The following is an 18,434-nucleotide window of genomic DNA, read 5'->3' on the forward strand; positions in this document are numbered from 1 at the left end:
CTACCATCGGTACCGAGGCACGCTCCGCAACCGACGCAAACCGCAGTACCAACCGCTTGGTACCGCCACAAGCATTGCAGACGTTGCCTACATCAGACATGGGACTGGATGTTCCATCGGAGGAGGATTACCAATCAGACTCCTCACAAGATACATCACCACCAGATGACCTCGTGGTCACTGCAGACGTGGTGTCCCCTTCAGAGGACTTAGCAAACTTTACTGATCAGGTACAAAGAATGGCAACGTCCCTAGGGAATCAAATATCCCAACCTGTAGAGAAATTTAATGACCCAGTTTACGATGATGTATACTGTGGGTCATCAACCCCAGTGGCTATTCCATATTTGCCTGTGCTGCTGCGCACAGCGCAACAATCATGGAAGCTGCCCTCCTCTATGCCACAACGTCGAGGAGGCTAGTCAACATATATTTATAAGATGCAGGACTAAATTTTTCCTTTCCTATTTACACACCCAAAACCTAACTCAATAATACTCAAATAATGCACCAGTGGACAAAGAAGGCCGTAGGTTGCACGGCCTGGGGAGAAGAGTATACTCTTCTACAGCTTTATCCCTTCGTGTGCATAATTACCAAGCCACAATGGCAAAACATAAGCTCTTTTTATGGGAGGAGATGACATCTCTCTCCGGATTCTTGCCAGATGACCAAAGGGAACTGGCAGATGTTTTTGTACTGAGGCTATGAGACTTTCTCGACAATAGCTTAATACAGCACACCACGCTACGGACTGCTCCTCAAAGCCATGGTAGTTTCCATTGCGCTATGAAGGCATGCGTAGCTAAGGTCCGCAGGGCTGTCCCAGCAGGCACGCACTCGCATAGAGGACCTGCCGTTCGATGGAAGCCAGATCTAACCACTACTGTTAAGAGTCCCCATGGCTGGCCTCCTCGGTAGCAATAATAACTAGCTTCTTCAGTACACTGAAACTCTCGATACCGAGACTTGCAACAACATAACTAGCTTCTTCAGTACCGAGCCTGAAACCTCTCGGTACCGAGACTGCTCTCAATACCGAGACTGGTAACAATATAACTAGCTTCTTCAGTGCCGAGCCTGAAACCTCTCGGTACCGAGACTGCTCTCAATACCGAGACTGGCAACAATATAACTAGCTTCTTCGATACCAAGAATGAATCTCTCAATGCCGAGACTGGCAACAATTTAGCTTCTTCGGTACAGACTGGAACCCTCGATACCAAGAGTGGCAATTACATAACTAGCATCTTAAATACAGACGCTGGAATTCTTAATGCTGAGACTGGCAATAACATAACTGGCTTTTTTGGTACTAAGGTTGGAACTTTTGGTACTGAGACTTACAATAACATAACTGGCTTCTTCGGTACCAAGACTGGAATTTTTGGTACTGAAAATGACAATAACATAACTGGTTTCTTCGGTACCAAGGCTGGAACCCTTGATACCGAGATTGGCAATAACATTAATAGCTTCTTTGGTACAAACGCTGAGACTCTTGATACCAAGAGGGCATCTCGCATGCAGCTTCAATGTCAGAGGGTGAGATGTAATATCTCTCCGCTCCAAAGCCAATGGACATCTGCCCACCACATCAGGCAGTGTATACCTTGCAGGCTAACCACCAATTTCAAGGTCCCCATTCCAGAGTCTCTACGCTCTGATGCTTTGCTTTCAATGGAGAGCGTTTTATTACCATGGTGTCTGATGTCATCATTCCCCCCCCCCTTTGGAAGAGGAGGGAACACAATGTTAAATGGGCCACGTCTCTTGAGAATACCATACAAGCATGGATACTGGCTTCAGTACCGTGATGGAGATACGTACAACCGAGATCACTGTCAATGCGACCGATACACAGGGCTCAGCTGTTACAGCCACAATGCGTCAGCACAATTACTTAGCTCTTCCCCATTCCATCCCCATTCCATGGGACATCAGGAGATCAACTTGGGGAAGATGAGTTAGAGCATAAGAATAGACCTGATTCCCTTCAATCCTTTAAGGACTATCAGTCGGTCTCAACATTGCTCTCTTCTGCATCACCTACACAGGGTAGAACCTCCTTTGGAGGACTTATACCACTTCATTGAGGATGACCAGGCTTGGTATTGAGACACATAACTAGGAAAATAAAGTGCAGGATTTTGTATCTCATGCTGTATGTACTGAGAAGCCAACTCCAGTGTCGATATTTTTCCTCCCTACACTGTTTCTGACAGTTAAAAATTCCTGGAAGGGCCCTTCTTTGATGGCTCTGACATTGGAAAGTGCAGAATCTTTAAAGTGCAGTAATGGACATGGGGTTTTTTCTTTATGCACCCGTGTTCCAATTCTATATTAGTTCAGTTAGCCCCAAAGGGAGTTTTCAGAACATATTCATCTGCTTTGGGCCCCAGAGTCATACACTATCTAGTTATGATGTCCAGATACAACTTTTCCTCTTGTCAGCAACTTTACTTGACGCGTCACTTCACTGTGAGTTGAGAGCGATGGTGCGCGCTCTGGCGCTTCGCATGCATACCTATGATTAGCAGGTCTCGCTCTGTGAACTAGATTGAGGACCTCCCATTCGATGGTGAAGGATTGTTCAATCTCATTGCTCATCTCGTTTCCTGCATCAGAACCAGCAAATTACAGATGACACACTGTCCTTCTTAATGCTGCTTCTCAGAAGGGAGTAGGTTTTGCCCCATACACATAAAGTATGCATACTTCCATATAGCCATTCAGAACACTCGCCAGAGGTACCTTGGGTTTATCATAGGTACCGATATGTCCCTGTTTGGGTGCGTCTATGGACCTAAGCACAGCCCACCGAATGTTTGCAAAATATATGGCAGTTCATTTGCCTACACAGGGTGAAAGTCTACCTATATTTAGACAACTGGCTTCTAGTAGCATCTTAGAAGAGGATGCTATCGAAGGCAGTAGGAGTAATCCTCAATTTATTGAGCTCTCTGGACCTCATAGTAGAAACCACAATGTTAGACTGTCAATCCTTACCCCCTGATATATGGGACATAATTCTAGCAGCTAAGAAACAAGCGACTAGAAAGTCATATGCTACCAAATGGGAAGCTCACTCCTCCTTTGCACTAAGCAGGAATGAGAAACCCCTTTCAGAGCCTATTTCCACCATCCTCACTTTCCTTTTTCCTTGTTAAAAGAGGCCTTAAATTTCCTCGCTTAGAATTTATCTGGCAGCGATTTCTGCCTCACATTTATGGATTCAGGGCTGTTCGGTCTTCACTCATCCACTGGTTAAGCGCTTTATGAAAGGGATGAAAGATACAGTTCCACCCCTTCGTTCCTTTGTTCCGCAATGGATCCTTTCTGTGGTGCTCAAAGCACTGTCTGCCAAGCCTTTCGAACCGCTGGCAAACATTAAGGTGGTATTCCTTGTTGCCATAACGTCTGCTAGACGTGCATCAGAGTTAGCGGCACTCCGTATGGACTCACCTTATACGGTTTTTCATGCCGACAAAGTGGTCCTTAGACCGGACCCAGCTTTCTTCCAAAGGTTGTTTCTCCTTTCACCTTGGGCAGGATTTTACTCTGCCAAGCTTTTTCCTTGCGCCGACAACTCTTCTTGAGTCGACACTACATACACTGGACAGAACAGTGACTCTCCGGAGATTCCCTAAGATTTTTTGTTTGTTATGGGTCAAACAAAAGGGACTCCAAGCATCTCTGCAGAGAATATCTGCTGGGGTTTTTTCAGTCTATCAAATTAGCCTATGAACTTGCTGGCCCCCCGCTGAAGGGGAAAGTGCGCTCCCACTCCACCAGAGGAGGGGCCACTGCTACAGCTTTTGAAAGAGGTATTGCCATACCGGACCTCTGCAAAGCGGATACCTGGTCGACACCTCTGACTTTTGCCAGTCACTACCGTCTGGACATCAGAGCGCGTAGAGACTGTGCTTTTGGGAGTGCCGTCTTATCGGCAATCCGTTGAATTTTCATCCATCACGTGACACCACCCACCTCCGGATAGTCAGCTTGTTATTCGCCCATATGTGTGATGCACAGAGACCACGAAGAAGAAAGACAGGTTGCTTACCTGTAACTGTAGTTCTTCGAGTGTTCATCTGTGCAGTCACACAACCCTCCCACCGTCCCCACTATGGTGTCATTATTTTTTGATCACCTGGTGGTTCTCCTCAGTGAGACTGTTTAGGCGGTTTCAAGAACTGAGGGGATTAGGCGGGAACCCCTGAGCATGCTCAGTGGATGGTGGGGGAGGGGTTCCCGCCTAAAAGACTTTCAGCTAGAGAAGTTTCCGAAGCTGGCCCTGCGCAGGTGCAGAGCCCATATGTGTGACTGCACAGATGACCACTCGAAGAACTACAGTTACAGGTAAGCAACCTGTCTTTATCCTTGGTGCACAGAAATTGTAATAATCTGATAGTTTTTAGAAATCATTTGGAGAAGTAAATATACGAATACCTTGTCTTAAACATTTTATTCAGCATGCTAAAATAAAACATTCCATAATCCATTTTTTCTCATTTTTTCCATTTTTTTCCAATTTTTCGAGGATGAGGGGAGGGGAGGCTTTGGGGGGGGGGGGGAAACCATTTCCCCCTCGTTTTTCCCCCTGTAAGTAGATCTACATTAAAGTGGGAATTTACTTTGAAAGTTGTGGTGTTTTTTTAAAAAAACACGTGAATTCTAATGTAGAAAAGGCCATTGAACTTTGTAAAAAGGATGAGGGTGTTGTCTATAAGATACTATTCTTATTTCAATTTATTGGTTTGATTTTATAGCTCCTGAAGAAGGAGACATCTCTGAAACGTGTAGACCACAATAAAATTCTTTTCTCTTCTTTTGAGCACTGTAGTTTGCCTCCTATTTTGCTGCTCCTTCTGAATGCCAGGTCAGTCTGCAATAAGACAATCACCATCCATGACTTGACGGTGGATGAAAGGGTTGACCTGGTGTGCATTACTAAGATGTGGGTGGATGAGCTGGGCGGAGTGGATCTGTCTCAGCTCTGTCCACCTGGTACTTGGTGCAGCTCCAGCCTTGATTTGAGGGCCAGGGGGAAGGAGTTGCCATCATCCATAAGGATTCCATCTCCCTCACAACGAAACCCATCCATCCTAGTACTGGTTTTGAGGGCTTATAACTTGTGCTGGGCCAAAGAGACAGACCAGGTAGGCTGCTGGTGTACTGCCCACCCTGCTGGCCAGCAACCTCCTCCCTAAGCTAGCTGGGGTTGTCTCGGAGGTAGTGTTGGAGACCCCTAGGACTGTGGTTTTGGGGGACATCAACATCCATGCTGAGGCTGTCCTGACAGGGGGCAAGGGATGGAACCTGGAGTAGTTCAAAAAGATTTATTATAGCCTACGCATTTTGGACTGTGTAGAGTCCTACATCAGGGCACTCTAAGATAATATGGTTTTACAAGAATAAGGAATTGTAAGATTCGGTTTGTTCCCAAAATGTTCCCCAGTAACTAACAAATCTGAACCCCTCCTCTGTGCACCATCGTCTCATCCACGCATTGAGACTTCTCAGCTGCGCCTATCTAGCTGGCCCTGCACGAGGAACTGGTAGCATATCGGAGAAAGCCACCTTGTTGGTCCTGGATTTCAACCTCCTGCCTAGCAATCTAAATTTGGCTTCCAGGACCTCACGATTACATTTCCCCACATCATTGGTACCAACATGGACCATGACAACTGACTCCACCCCAGCACTGTCTACTATGTTATCTAGATGGCGCGTGATATCTGCAACCTTCGCACCAGGCAGGCAATTTACCATGCGGTCTATACGCCCATCACAAACCCAGCTGTCTATGTGTCTAATGATCTCCTACTACTACAAGCCCCCCTCACCCTGGAGACACATCCTCAATGCGAGAGGATATTTGTGTCGGGTAATCACTGTGCTTATGCGTGCTGTAAATTACAGACCGTACAGTGATAGCAGAGTATACAACGGCTCTTAACTATGGACACAGCAAAGACCAATAAATATAAGGCAGAGATTTGTTTGTGGTGTACAAAAATAAATACTTTACTGACAGATATAATTTAGTTATGGCAAAACAATGTACAATTCAATACTCACACATAGTCACAGAAATACAGCTTACATTAGGGTTCACAGCAATGAGAGTGATGATTTAATCTGATCTGATTAACAATGGTTCAAAACACTCTCCTTATATACATTTTTCTGTACAAATGATGCAACCACTAATTGGCAATCATAGAAAAATACCACTATGCAATAGTCCAATTATTCAATAAAGCCCACCTGCAAAGTTGACCTTTAAGTGATTGTCTTCTGCTGACTCCTCACTTCTTCCAGGATTTGCAGAATATTACAGAAATAAGGAAAAGATAAAAACAGAGCCCATTCCATTCCCACTCAACAATTTGCACATCTCCTGAGGAATGGGTCCCTTCTAAGGGATCATTTCCCTCTTCCTCAGAGCGACGCTCTCCTTCCTCGAGACCCTCATTCTCCGTGGCTGCAGAGGAGCTGTCTCCAAAGGAGTGGGACGTCGCTGTTAGGTCCCTGAAGGTCTCATCTGTCAACCTCTCTGCCTGTCTCTTCTTCTCCAGGTCAGCAACCTTGGCCTCAAGGGAACGAACCTGTTCCCTGAGAGCCAGGAGCTCATTACACTTAGCACACACCCATGACTTCTGTCCAGCAGGTAGATAATCATACATGTGGCACTCAGTGCAATACACTGGGAAGCCCCCACAGCCCTGCTGGCCTTCTACCTTCATAAATGGTTTTTTGTTTATTTGTTTGTTGACCTCCCCTGTCGAACTCCCCCTGACAAACTGCTGTTTGCCCGCTCTATTCGCTCGCTCTGATCCCTCGCTCCCTGGGAGCTGGCTTCCTTTTATAGCTCCTAGTTCAGCTGGGCCCGCTCCTGTTCTCTCCTTCTGCTTTGCTTGGAGTCAGGAATCAGAATGAGAAGCAGAATGGGCCCACTGAGTGGCTGATAGCAATCAGGCCACACACCCTTCAGGCCCCTCAGGCACAGCAGCAGCTCTCAGTACACACCTCTTGACTCAGGTCTCAGGTGCACACGGCAAGCACACAGGCGCACACGGCAAGCGCAAGTCTCTTGCATGACATGAAGACAGTCCTTTAATTGCATTGATATATTAAGCATGCTTGTATTTTGGACAGCATACAAAATCAGTGCCCTCTTGTTTGCTAGGCTTCTGCAGTGGCAATTATATTAAAGGTGCAGTGGCATTTATTATATTAAAGGTCTTGCCATAAATGGCTTCTTGTTTCATTAGGTGAAGCATTTTGGTGCACCTGTTTGCAAAAGAAAAGGAAATCTTACCCTTGGAGGCCACAGGAATAAAAACGCTGGATATATTGTCTCCTCCTTCAAATAGCTTCTAGCATGAATGGAAAGTAGAGCCAAGAGTGACCTTGCCCTTTCCATTTTTACTCACAGATAAATCAGCATGGTTAAGTCGGCCTTTGAAATATAACTCTGCCTGAGCTGTGTTGTTGTTCTAATATTAAATTTGACTTCATTCAAATACCACAGGCTTCTCCATTCAGAGAAAAGCAGCTCACAGTGGCCCAGTTCAAGTGATCATGGAGGGGAAATAAGCCATGGTGGCTTATTTCCACACATACACTCTGCATGTGCTAGTCATTTGCCGGGTGCGGGATTTGCATAATTAACCTTGGACACAAAGCTTGTTGGGTGTGCAAACCTGGCTAGAATGGCATGTAGCATTCTGAGTGGCTTGTTACCCTTGGCAACAACAGTCCTCAGCAACAAGCTGCCCTGGCCAGCTTCATATGACTCAATAAGCCATGCTGCCAAGTCATTATGGAAATCCCCCTGGCATGTGACCAGCACTCAGGCATGGGGGTTAGTGGTGGAATAAGCCACTGATTGGGTTTGAAAGACTTACACCCTTCATTGTTTCTGGGTGGCTTGTTGCGATGTCCTCAGTGTGGTACATAAACCACACACAAGCTACCCTGAAAATCCATGGCTTGTTGGGTTTTCAGGGTGGCCTGTTGTGACATCTGAACCTGGCAGAGTGGCTTCTGCATATTTTGTTGGAAAGGGCTACAGAGCTGCCTGGCAAGAGTGACGAAAAGCCTAACATAACACTGTATTCTCTCTCATTGGTTTGATGTATATTTTTTTACAGGACAATAACAGTGTATTCTTGCTTATTTCTTTTATGTATATGATTTAACTACATAGTTATATTTACTATCATCACTACAGTCAAACTAAGAGTTTTGTTGCTATATTGCTAAGGGGCTGGGAGGACTCTCCTGTCTTGGTTAGGGAAGCTTAAATTCCCCCTCCTGAATTGGCATGGTCCCGAATCGAGGCCATGGATGCTTACCCAGAGGTAACACAATCATGGGTGCAGGCATAACTGTGTTAGGAACAGGCTTCAAGGAGCAGCCTAGGAGGATTTTTTTGTGTTAAAGAAAGAAAATAAACCCCTCAACCACCTTGTCCTATAAAGTAAGCGCCCTGCCTCCACTCCAAAAATGTGGCATATGTATGTTAACATAGGTAAACTTGTCATGTTGTCTGAACCCAAATGTTGATTATGCATCTGGGTGTTGATTGTGGAAATCACACCCTGCACACACAGCAATTTAAATAAGCCACAGTGGCTTAAATAAGCCACCATGGTTTATTCTTATCATGTGAAGAAGCATTTAGCTTCTGATCTCTGATTTTCTGGTCTCTGATTTTTTTTCACTTTCTGATTCTTCTTTCCTTCCAAACTTCCTCTACATTTCATCCTTCTAACTACTTCCTGAAGTTGCCTTTTTGCCTCAGCTTTTTAAAGTTAGGGTGTCATGATGTCCTTGTGTTTGTAGAGTTGTATCATGGTTTGTGTGTTGATTGGGGTTATGTTATGTTATGTTTGAGGGGAGACATGAGGGGAGACATGAGAGCACTCTTCAAATACTTAAAAGGTTGTCACACAGAGGAGGGCCAGGATCTCTTCTTGATCCTCCCAGAGTGCAGGACACGGTATAAGGGGCTCAAGTTAAAGGAAGCCAGATTCCAGCTGGACATCAGGAAAAACTTCCTGACTGTTAGAGCAGTACGACAATGGAACCAGTTACCTAGGGAGGTTGTGGGCTCTCCCACACTAGAGGCCTTCAAGAGGCAGCTGGAAAACCATCTGTCAGGGATGCTTTAGGGTGGATTCCTGCATTGAGCAGGGGGTTGGACTCAATGGCCTTGTAGGCCCCTTCCAACTCTGCTGTTCTATGATTCTATGTTATGTTATGGAGGTGTTTCTGTGTTGCCATGCATGGATTATCTCCTTCTATACATGGCTGATGTGGTGATATTTTCAGTGCATCACACCATGATTGGTGTGCATCACTGGGTTGCCATGGGTGCTGGGGGGGAGTGGGGGGGATTGACAGAGTTGCAATGTTAGTGTCAGGACACTCTGCCCTATCCCCAATCATTCTAGGGTTCCTCAATACCAGACTGGAGACTACCTCTATCACCTTATGCAGGAAGGCTCCTGAGTAGGGTGACCATATGAAAAGGAGGACAGAGCTCCTGTATCTTTAACAGTTACATAGAAAAGGGAATTTCAGCAGGTGTCATTTGTATATATGGAGAACCTGGTGAAATTCCCTCTGCATCACAACTGTTAAAGGTGCAGGAGCTATACTGGAGTGACCAGATTTAAAAGAGGGCAGGGCACCTGTAGCTTTAACTGCTCTGATGAAGAGGAAATTTCACCAGGTTCCCCAGATATACAAATGACACCTGCTGAAATTTCCTTTTCAATACAACTGTTAAAGATACAGGAGCCCTGTCCTCCTTTTCATATGGTCACCCTACTCCTGAGCTACAAGGTGGACAATGCACTAGCAGCAACTCCAATCTGTCCTGAATGCCCAACACAAGCTACAATCACTCCAGATTGGCCTGAAGTCTGGAGAAGGAGATGGAACTCCTGTAGATGACAGTGATTCCCCCTCCCCAACCTCCTAGCGCAGAGGTGAATAACTTGTGGCTCTCCAGATGTTTTGAACCACAAGTGAAAAACCACACTTGTCCTTAACAAAAAACACTGAATGTCTGCAACAGAGCTAAGGAAAATGACATAAATAGCACCAGCCATAACAACTTGATTGCTGTGTCGACAAATATGTGAACAAAAATATTTATTACATTAAAATAATTAAAAACAAGTAACAAAGAGGCCAGACATGTTTTGACAATTTTGTCTTCCTCAGTGGCCCTTTTTGTTTAAGCCTTGATTTATTGTATTTTTTTTTTGTATTGTATTGTAGTTTTTTTTTCTTCGTCATTCTCTATGAACAAAAAGGGCCGCTGAGGAAGACAAAATTGTCGAAACATGTTTGGCCTCCTTGTGATTTGTTTTTGTTTCTTTTAATGTAATAAATATTTTTGTTCTCATATTTGTCAACATAGCAGTCAAGTTGTAACTACTTATGTCATTTCCCTTAACTCTCCAGATGTTTTGGCCTACAATTCCCATCATCCCTCACCTTTGGATAGGCAGGTTAGCGCTGATAGGGGTTGTAGGCAAAACATCTGGAAGGCCTCAAGTTGCCCATCCTATGCAGATGTTGCACTAAATACCCAGGCAGTCATAGCTTGCAGTATTCCTATTAAGACCCTTAAAGGAAGCTGATGCCAGCTGATGGAAGCAGGTAGGAGGCTGCTGGAAAATTCTGGGTTAGGTCTGAGAGGCAAAACCTCAGTCCCCAACAGCTGTTTTTAGAGAAGTCACAGGTAAGCAGGCAGGAAGCAGATGGTAAAGTGCACTCATGTTCTCCATGGCAAGGTGGTCTGTTTTTCTTCTCCCTCTCCTGTTGGACTTTGGAGTACCAGAACCCCTCAAGGCAATATTCCTTTTAAGACCCTGTTACAAGAGGACCACCCACAGGTTCCTCATTTCTGCCATACAGTCATTATGAGGACAAGAAATAATTTAAAAAATGGATTCTTGAACATGCTTTGAGTAAAAAAAAAAAAATTCCAATAAAATGTTACACCATTGACTCCCACCAAGAAGAATGATTTTAGTAGGGGTATTTAGACATGAGTTAGGTGTTACTACCCTAAAACACCTGCTAAATCATCCATTCTCCACTTCGGTTTGGAGCATGTCAGGCACTTGACTTCTGCAAGAATTGAGTTTTCACTAATGCCAATGAAGTAACTGAAGGCTACAGCTGTTTTGCGCTTTCTGAAAGGCAGCTGTTTTATATTTTAGGAAGCTAACTTTAACTTGCACGCTTGGAATGCTGGTGTTTAATTGGAAGGTAAGAGCTCACAATCTCTTGTTCATTTCCATGCCATTATCAAGAGTTTGGGACCCTTAATTCCTACTTCAGTGGAACGCCTTTCTTGTTATTTCAGCTTTGCATTCCCGAAAAATAAACATGTGAACAGTTGGGACAACTGACCCAGCTCCCCAAAGACATTACTGAGTAACGTTCCAATATCTTAACTTCTGCACAATTTCCTCTTTTCCTTCCTTTGTCAGTGTTAAATCTGGCGTAACATTGTGAAAGGTTTCAGTATCTCTGGGTTGAGAGAACAATGGGGAAAAGCCCTTGAACAGCCAGGTGAAAGACACACACCCTCCCCCTCCGGACATGGCCATCATGCCTAATTTAATCCAGAGGAATGAGACACACAACAGCTGAACTGCATGGGAGCTACATTAAGGTGAAAAAATGGACTAAAAGTACTTTGAAAAAATTCACCTTTTCACCCCTCCGAGGGTGTCTGCGGGGCTGCTGTGGATTGACGGCAACATCCTGTGTTGCAAATGAATCATAACTGCTCCCACTCCACATTAAATCAGCTGTGTAGATGCTCTTCAGGACTATCTATGTTTTCATGGATAAGGGTATATGCATTGCTTGCTTGTTTCTGCATTCTGTTTGCTAAGGAGTAGTTTTACCTGAATTGTCTTTGAGAAGCCAAACTCTGGACATGCTCAAAGGCACCCCATCCTGATATTGGTTTCTCAGAAACTGAGGGAAGCACATGCACAGTCTTCACCTTTAAGAGGGAGAGAGAGAAGGAGAAAAGGGAAGCACTCTGTGCTTGCCCAGAAACAGGCTTGACGAAGGGGGGCAAGTGCCCAGGCCAGTCCTGGCCCTTCAGTTCAGGGTCCTGATGGAGCACTTTGTGGGTGAGAAGTGTGGGCTGAGGCAGCCCCAGCAGGACTTCGCCAGAGTTGTGCGTGTCCACTGAAAGCCGCTTACCTCCCCTCCTTGGCGATGCTACTCCTCGATGCTCCGTCAAGGAGCAGTATCAGCCAGGAGAGGAGGAAAGCACCTGTCAGAGGACATGGGCACCTGAGGGCCACCAAAGGCATACTGGGAGGTGTAGTACTGGCATCACTATTTCTCAGTCCTTACTTGGCCCCCATTAACTGACTTTCCCCAACTGCCACTAACTCTGCCCACTATTCCATTCTAGCCTCAGCTGTCAGTCATTCCTCCATTCACTCTTCTGTTTCAATAGCCTTGGGTGGGAGGGGAGATTTATCAGGCTGTGGCAGCCTTCATCCGAAAGTGGCTCGCCATCCTGGGCCTGAAGGGAGAGCGCCTGGGTTGGCTGCCTCAGTTACTAGGCCCCATCGGGAGCAGAAGGGAAGGAGGTCGCAGCTCTGGGCAAAAGGCATGCTGGGAGTTGTAGTTTTTGTTTTCTGTGGGGGCAAGGAAAATCATTACGACAACTTCAAGACGGCCCTGGCCGTCTTGAGGGAGAGAGAGAGAGAGAGAGAGAAAAGAAACTAATTTGTTTTAAAGTTACCTCACAGTCCTAGGACAGGCCTACCTTGCAGGGTTGTGATGAGGGTAAGGGGGGGGGGATGAATTTAATATGTTTAAAGGTTAACTCACAGGCCTAGCACTGGCCAGCTCCTTTAAGATGGTGGATCCATTTCCCTACTATATGTTATTGAGATATCTGGGCAATGCTGGGTATATTTTGAAAACATATTTTTAGGTTTGCATCTTTTTTAGCTGGTAGAAAGGGTGTTGTGTGTCCTGATTGTTTTTGAAGTTTACACGGTTGCGCTGGCCAAGCCATGATGGGAGGTGTAGGCTTTTCAGGTGAAACAAAAAATGTGGTTTATCACGAAGCTCTGATTTAAAACACAGTTCTTATTAACGCAATTTTCCATTTATTCCTACAAAACAATTTACTAACTCAACCAAACTAAAAAAACCCAGCCAACCTAAAGATTAATAACTTGCATAGAAATTTATTATATATCAAAAAAATGTTATAAACATAGACCCAAGAGACGCCGGGCATATCAGCTAGTGGGTATATAAAGCAAGAGCAACTCTAGCAGTTATAGATATTTGTTTACGCTTAAGGTAATTTCCCCCCGCACCTTTGAAATTAGTTAGCCCTGAAAGTAATGAGCCAAAATATTGAATCAGGAAACCTTTCTGGGGCCTAATTTCAGCATAACATTTCCAAAATGCAGAAGGCCTGCTATGACAGGGCACAAGTGCAATATGCTTTGAGCACACTCAACAAATTACATAAGCAAAACCTGGATTCTGGGAGATAACAGTTTATGGAATTGTCAGAAGGAAGTATTGTATTTATTAATAATGCTAAATATTATAGTAAGCGCGGCGAATACTAGAGTTAAAATCAAATAAGCGTGCCAGAGGGCACACAACTGCTCCTCTGGCATTCTTGTTATTTGATCGTTATCAACTGCTGCCCTTGTGTGTGTTTTTGAATACTAGAGTTAACCACCAGATCTTCCACTTCACAGAACTGAATCAAAAATCTGGTCACCACTGATTACTGAAGAAGGGAAAACCAACCCGTACAAGATGAATCTGGCTTCCGAACCGCAGGTTAGTGCTGCGAACGCCCTGTTCCTTTTCACCAGCCTGTGCAGGATTGGATTTACTGTCCTGAAGCACCATATATCACTCTCGCGTAACTAAACAAAGATAGCCATAGTGGCCCATGATGGTCGGGGGGGGGATGCAAAATCCAAAGTTGGGCAATACTTATTAGGATCAACCAAAATGCCTCAAGAAGGATGCAGACAAGCTAGAGCGTGTTCAGAGGAGGGCAACCAGGATGATCAGGGGTCTGGAAACAAAGTCCTATGAAGAGAGACTGAAAGAACTGGGCATATTTAGCCTGGAGAAGAGAAGATTGAGGGGAGACATGATAGCACTCTTCAAATACTTGAAAGGTGGTCACACAGAGGAGGGCCAGGATCTCTTCTCGATCCTCCCAGAGGGCAGGACATGGAATAACGGGCTCAAGTTAAAGGAAGCTGGATTCCAGCTGGACATCAGGAAAAACTTCCTGACTGTTAGAGCAGTACAACAAAGGAATCAGTTACCTAGGGAGGTTGTGGGCTCTCCCACACTAGAGGCCTTCAAGAGGCAGCTGGACAAGCATCTGTCAGGGATGCTTTAGGGTGGATTCCTGCATTGAGCAGGGGGTTGGACTCGATGGCCTTGTAGGCCTCTTCCAACTCTGCTATTCTATGATTCTATGAATGTACATGCTTTCAAGAGTTCTAGAAAACTCTTCATCAGGCTAGGTGCTTAAAAGAAAAAAGAAGTCCAAAAATTAGGCCTGATGTTGTGGCTGTGACGTCTGCAATTTAGATCAAAGGTACTTCCAGACAGTGGCCTCCAGCACTCACCATTCATAACTTTTGCGGTGGAAGCTTCATGTGGAATTGCTCTTGGCTGTCCCCACTATTGCTGGGTTGTTGTTTTTTACGTGCTGCTATGTTCTATTTGCACAGGTGGGTGGAAGAAGGCTGGTTGTCGCTGGGTGCAACTTTATTGACCCTTCTCCTTTTCATTGCCTAGTTCTATGTCCCTCCCTAAGAATGTGCACGGGGTGGGGGTACACCATTTTGTTGTCCACGCCTGCCCCTCCAGCGGAGCAAAATTATGGAAGTTCAAAATAAGTAGTTTTGACCATGATTTTAAATTTAGTTTCATCTCTTTAATTAATGGTTTATAATTTAAGTTAAATATCTTGGCTATTTTACGTGGTACTTGTATCCCTAAATATTTTAATGAAGTACGACACATTGGGACCTGAAGGATCCTACACACGTTTAATTGCTGCTGGGGAAGCATATTGAAAAACATACTAACTGATTTCTCAAAGTTTACTCGTAGGCCCACTGCTTGTGCAAAAGATATCAGTTTTTGTTTCAATATTAATGCTGATCATTCTGATATCATATCATCTGCATACCTATTCAATAAGTGTTCTTTGTCCCTCCATGGTAGCCAGTTATAAGAGTATTAGTATGCAGGACATTAGCTGATGGTTGCAGGGAGGGGGAAAGAGCAGAGGAGATAATGGACTGCTTTGTTTTGATCTTCTTTCAATCGGGATTGGTAACAAATCCATCAGATTTGTTCCAACTATGGCCCCGTTTACAGTGTATAGACTTCAAATTGCTGCATTAAATTGATCTCCCAATTGATTTGCTTGAAGAACTTTTAACAAATATGGCCATTCAGAACAATCAAACGCCTTAAAGACATCCAAAGATAATAAGGCTAAGGGTTGTTTTTTAAATGAGGCATCCCAAATTATATTCAGACGTCTTCGAATAAGATCTGCAATATGACATCCTGGAATAAATCCTGCTTGATCCTGATGCACTAAATCTCTTATAATACAATGTAGTCTAGATACTAATATAAAGGAGAACAATTTCTGATCTTGATTGAGCAATATTATAGGGTTAGGGTTATTCCTACCCATTTGTCTGAGAAGTCAACAAGATGCACTATCTCACCCTCATTCCAATCTTGCACTTTGTGTTGCAAGCCTGGAACTTCCAGAGGTCACATTTTTCAACATTATCAAAGTAAAGGAAAACCAATCCTCCACAGATGCAAACAGGTAGAATTTCACATTGGTGGACTATCAGGACAATGGCTTAAGGGGGATTTTTTTAAAAAAAACTTAAAAAATCAAGGGATGAACCAATCTGTTTGAAGCTTGGCAGACCCAAAGCCCTACTTAAAAGTTCTCAGGGTCCCAAGTTTCATCTGTTTATCTTTAAAAATAAGGGAGCTGTGGGCAAGAAGGGGGTGGGGTTGGAGCAGCAAAAGTATGTCAGACTGGCTCAGCCCCTTGGTTTGAAAGGTGTGGAGGAGAACTGCCCCACCCTCCCCTTTCATTAGCAAGCTTTACCTTCACAGCACATGTCCCAACAAAGGAAAAAGTAAGAGGCAGCTCTACATGGAGGCTTTAGGGTGCATTAAATTCACTTGGGGAAAATAATCCAGACTTTCCCCATTCTAGGAAAAGACAGAAAAGGCTGGGAAAGAGGCAGGGTGTCTGCAGGACAGGCACGGTGACATGTGAGTATCATGCTGCAAAACCACACACCAGGCATGGCAAGAGTGCATTAAATTGCTAGTGTGATGGAGCCCTTAGTATTTGACACATATTATTATTATTATTATTATTATTTATTTATATAGCACCATCAATGTACATGGTGCTGTACAGAGTAAAACAGTAAATAGCAAGACCCTGCCGCATAGGCTTACAATCTACTTAATAGTTTGAAAAGCTACTGGAGATTGCAGAGGTTCAGGAATTTTTCATCATCCAGTTCTTCCTTCAACCCCAACTGGAACACTTTTCTGAAAAATGACAATGACAAGCAGCAGCTATTCAGTATGCTGGTTCACAGATCAGTGCGCCTGCTAGGTGCCACTGCAGGAAAAAGAAGTTATCGCAACCAATAGTTCCCATATTGTCATAGAGAACAAAAGCGATCATTCGCTACTAATTCAGTGCTCCTATGAGGAGGCTGATACAAGGTTGATTCTCCATGTTGCTGAAGCTGTTCAAAAAGGACATTAAACATACTCAAATGTAGTTGTATTAGCAATTTTTTCAAGGAAATGAAAGCGGAAGAACTGTGGGTAGGTTTCAGCACAGGAAGGAAGTTCATATACATCCCAATACATGTGATAGCAACATCACTAGGTAGTAAGACTCAAGCTCTCCCATTCTTCCACAGCTTCACAGGTTGTGACAATGTGTCTTTCTTCATAGAATCATAGAATAGCAGAGTTGGAAGGGGCCTACAAGGCCATCGAGTCCAACCCCCTGCTCAATGCAGGAATCCACCCTAAAGCATCCCTGACAGATGGTTGTCCAGCTGCCTCTTGAAGGCTTCTAGGGTGGCATGGTAAAGCTATCGCTTGGGAGACATGGAAGTCTTTCCCTGAAGCAACTGCCATATTTGCAGAGTTATCCCAGCCAGCCTCTGATGTGACACAGCAGCAATTGAAAACAATAGAAAAGTTTGTTATAGTAATGTATGATTGCACTAGCAGCAAAGAAGATGTAAACAGTGCCAGGAAAGAACTATTTGCAAAAAAAAGGGAGACACATGGAACAGATCCCACCAACTTCAAGTGCTCTGTTACAGCATGTAAAATGTGCTGTCTTTCACGCAGGTCATGTGTGGGGAACCTCTTTACAGCCAACACCATCATACCTGTTGTGTACTGTAGCTGCTCCAGCTTTCTCTGGGAGACTAATGAAGCAAAGTGCTAGGCAATTTATAAAGCTTTATTGCAAGCAATAAACACTTCTGTAACACAAACTAGGCACCTTCTGTGAAACTCTCCCTTCAGCAAAAACTATGCAAACTAAGCAAGACAATTGTCCATTCAAAGAAAAGAAAAGGCTTTTCAAATGTCCATAACTTCAAGGTGGTTGATGCGTGGACGATTTCTCATGCAATCTGTCTGACTGTCTCTTTGCTGATAACCTCGCTGAACTTTTTAGTTTCCGGTAATTCCTAGCATCAAGTAAGTTTTCTGAATGCTCACCCCTGGAAGTTGACTCCCTGTCCACTGAAAGCATAGAATTTGGCCTTGAAGAGATAGACTCTGGAGGGGGCAGATTTCCAGCTGAAGCCTCTCCCGTGTGAACCTCCTCCCCCACTGGCTCTAACTGCTTGGTGTCTGGCTTGGCGTCTTCTGAGTCTGAATCTGTATCTGATTGAAATAAGACCTTTATATCTCGACGAGGGTTGCTCCTATGAAAATATTGTTAATGACTTTTTTGTAGCAAATGTTATGCTCTTTAATTTTGTACTGAGACATCTTTTCTGTGAGATTACAAATAATAGAGTTATTGTGTGAAAACTAGGTTTTGGCTGCCATTTTCCAAGATGGCAGCCATTACAATGATTTCCTGAGATGCCCCTAAATCTCATTTTAATCTACGTGGTCATAAATGCCACCATACCAAATTTCACACTTTGTGCATGATTTGGCCAGAAATTGTCATTAAACCACTCTACTATTTAGGGTACATCAGGCCCTGTTCATTATTTTTGGCTGTAACAAAAGGGCTGTAGGTGTAGATTAGCCCAGGGACAGGGTTT

The 18,434-nt window shown here is 44.2% G+C and overlaps 1 protein-coding gene across 1 annotated transcript in view; it reads left to right on the forward strand.

The window, feature by feature from the left end:
* Positions 1-18,434, forward strand: part of PDLIM1 (PDZ and LIM domain 1) — a 43,675-nt gene that overhangs the window by 11,295 nt on the left and 13,946 nt on the right. Inside the window, exon 3 of the mRNA XM_063133196.1 lies at positions 13,794-13,878. Coding sequence (XP_062989266.1) covers positions 13,794-13,878 — 85 coding nt within the window. The remainder of the gene's footprint in view (positions 1-13,793; positions 13,879-18,434) is intronic.

This window comes from Elgaria multicarinata, chromosome 8, assembly GCF_023053635.1.
Source record: "Elgaria multicarinata webbii isolate HBS135686 ecotype San Diego chromosome 8, rElgMul1.1.pri, whole genome shotgun sequence".
In the NCBI taxonomy this organism is placed as follows: domain Eukaryota; kingdom Metazoa; phylum Chordata; class Lepidosauria; order Squamata; family Anguidae; genus Elgaria; species Elgaria multicarinata.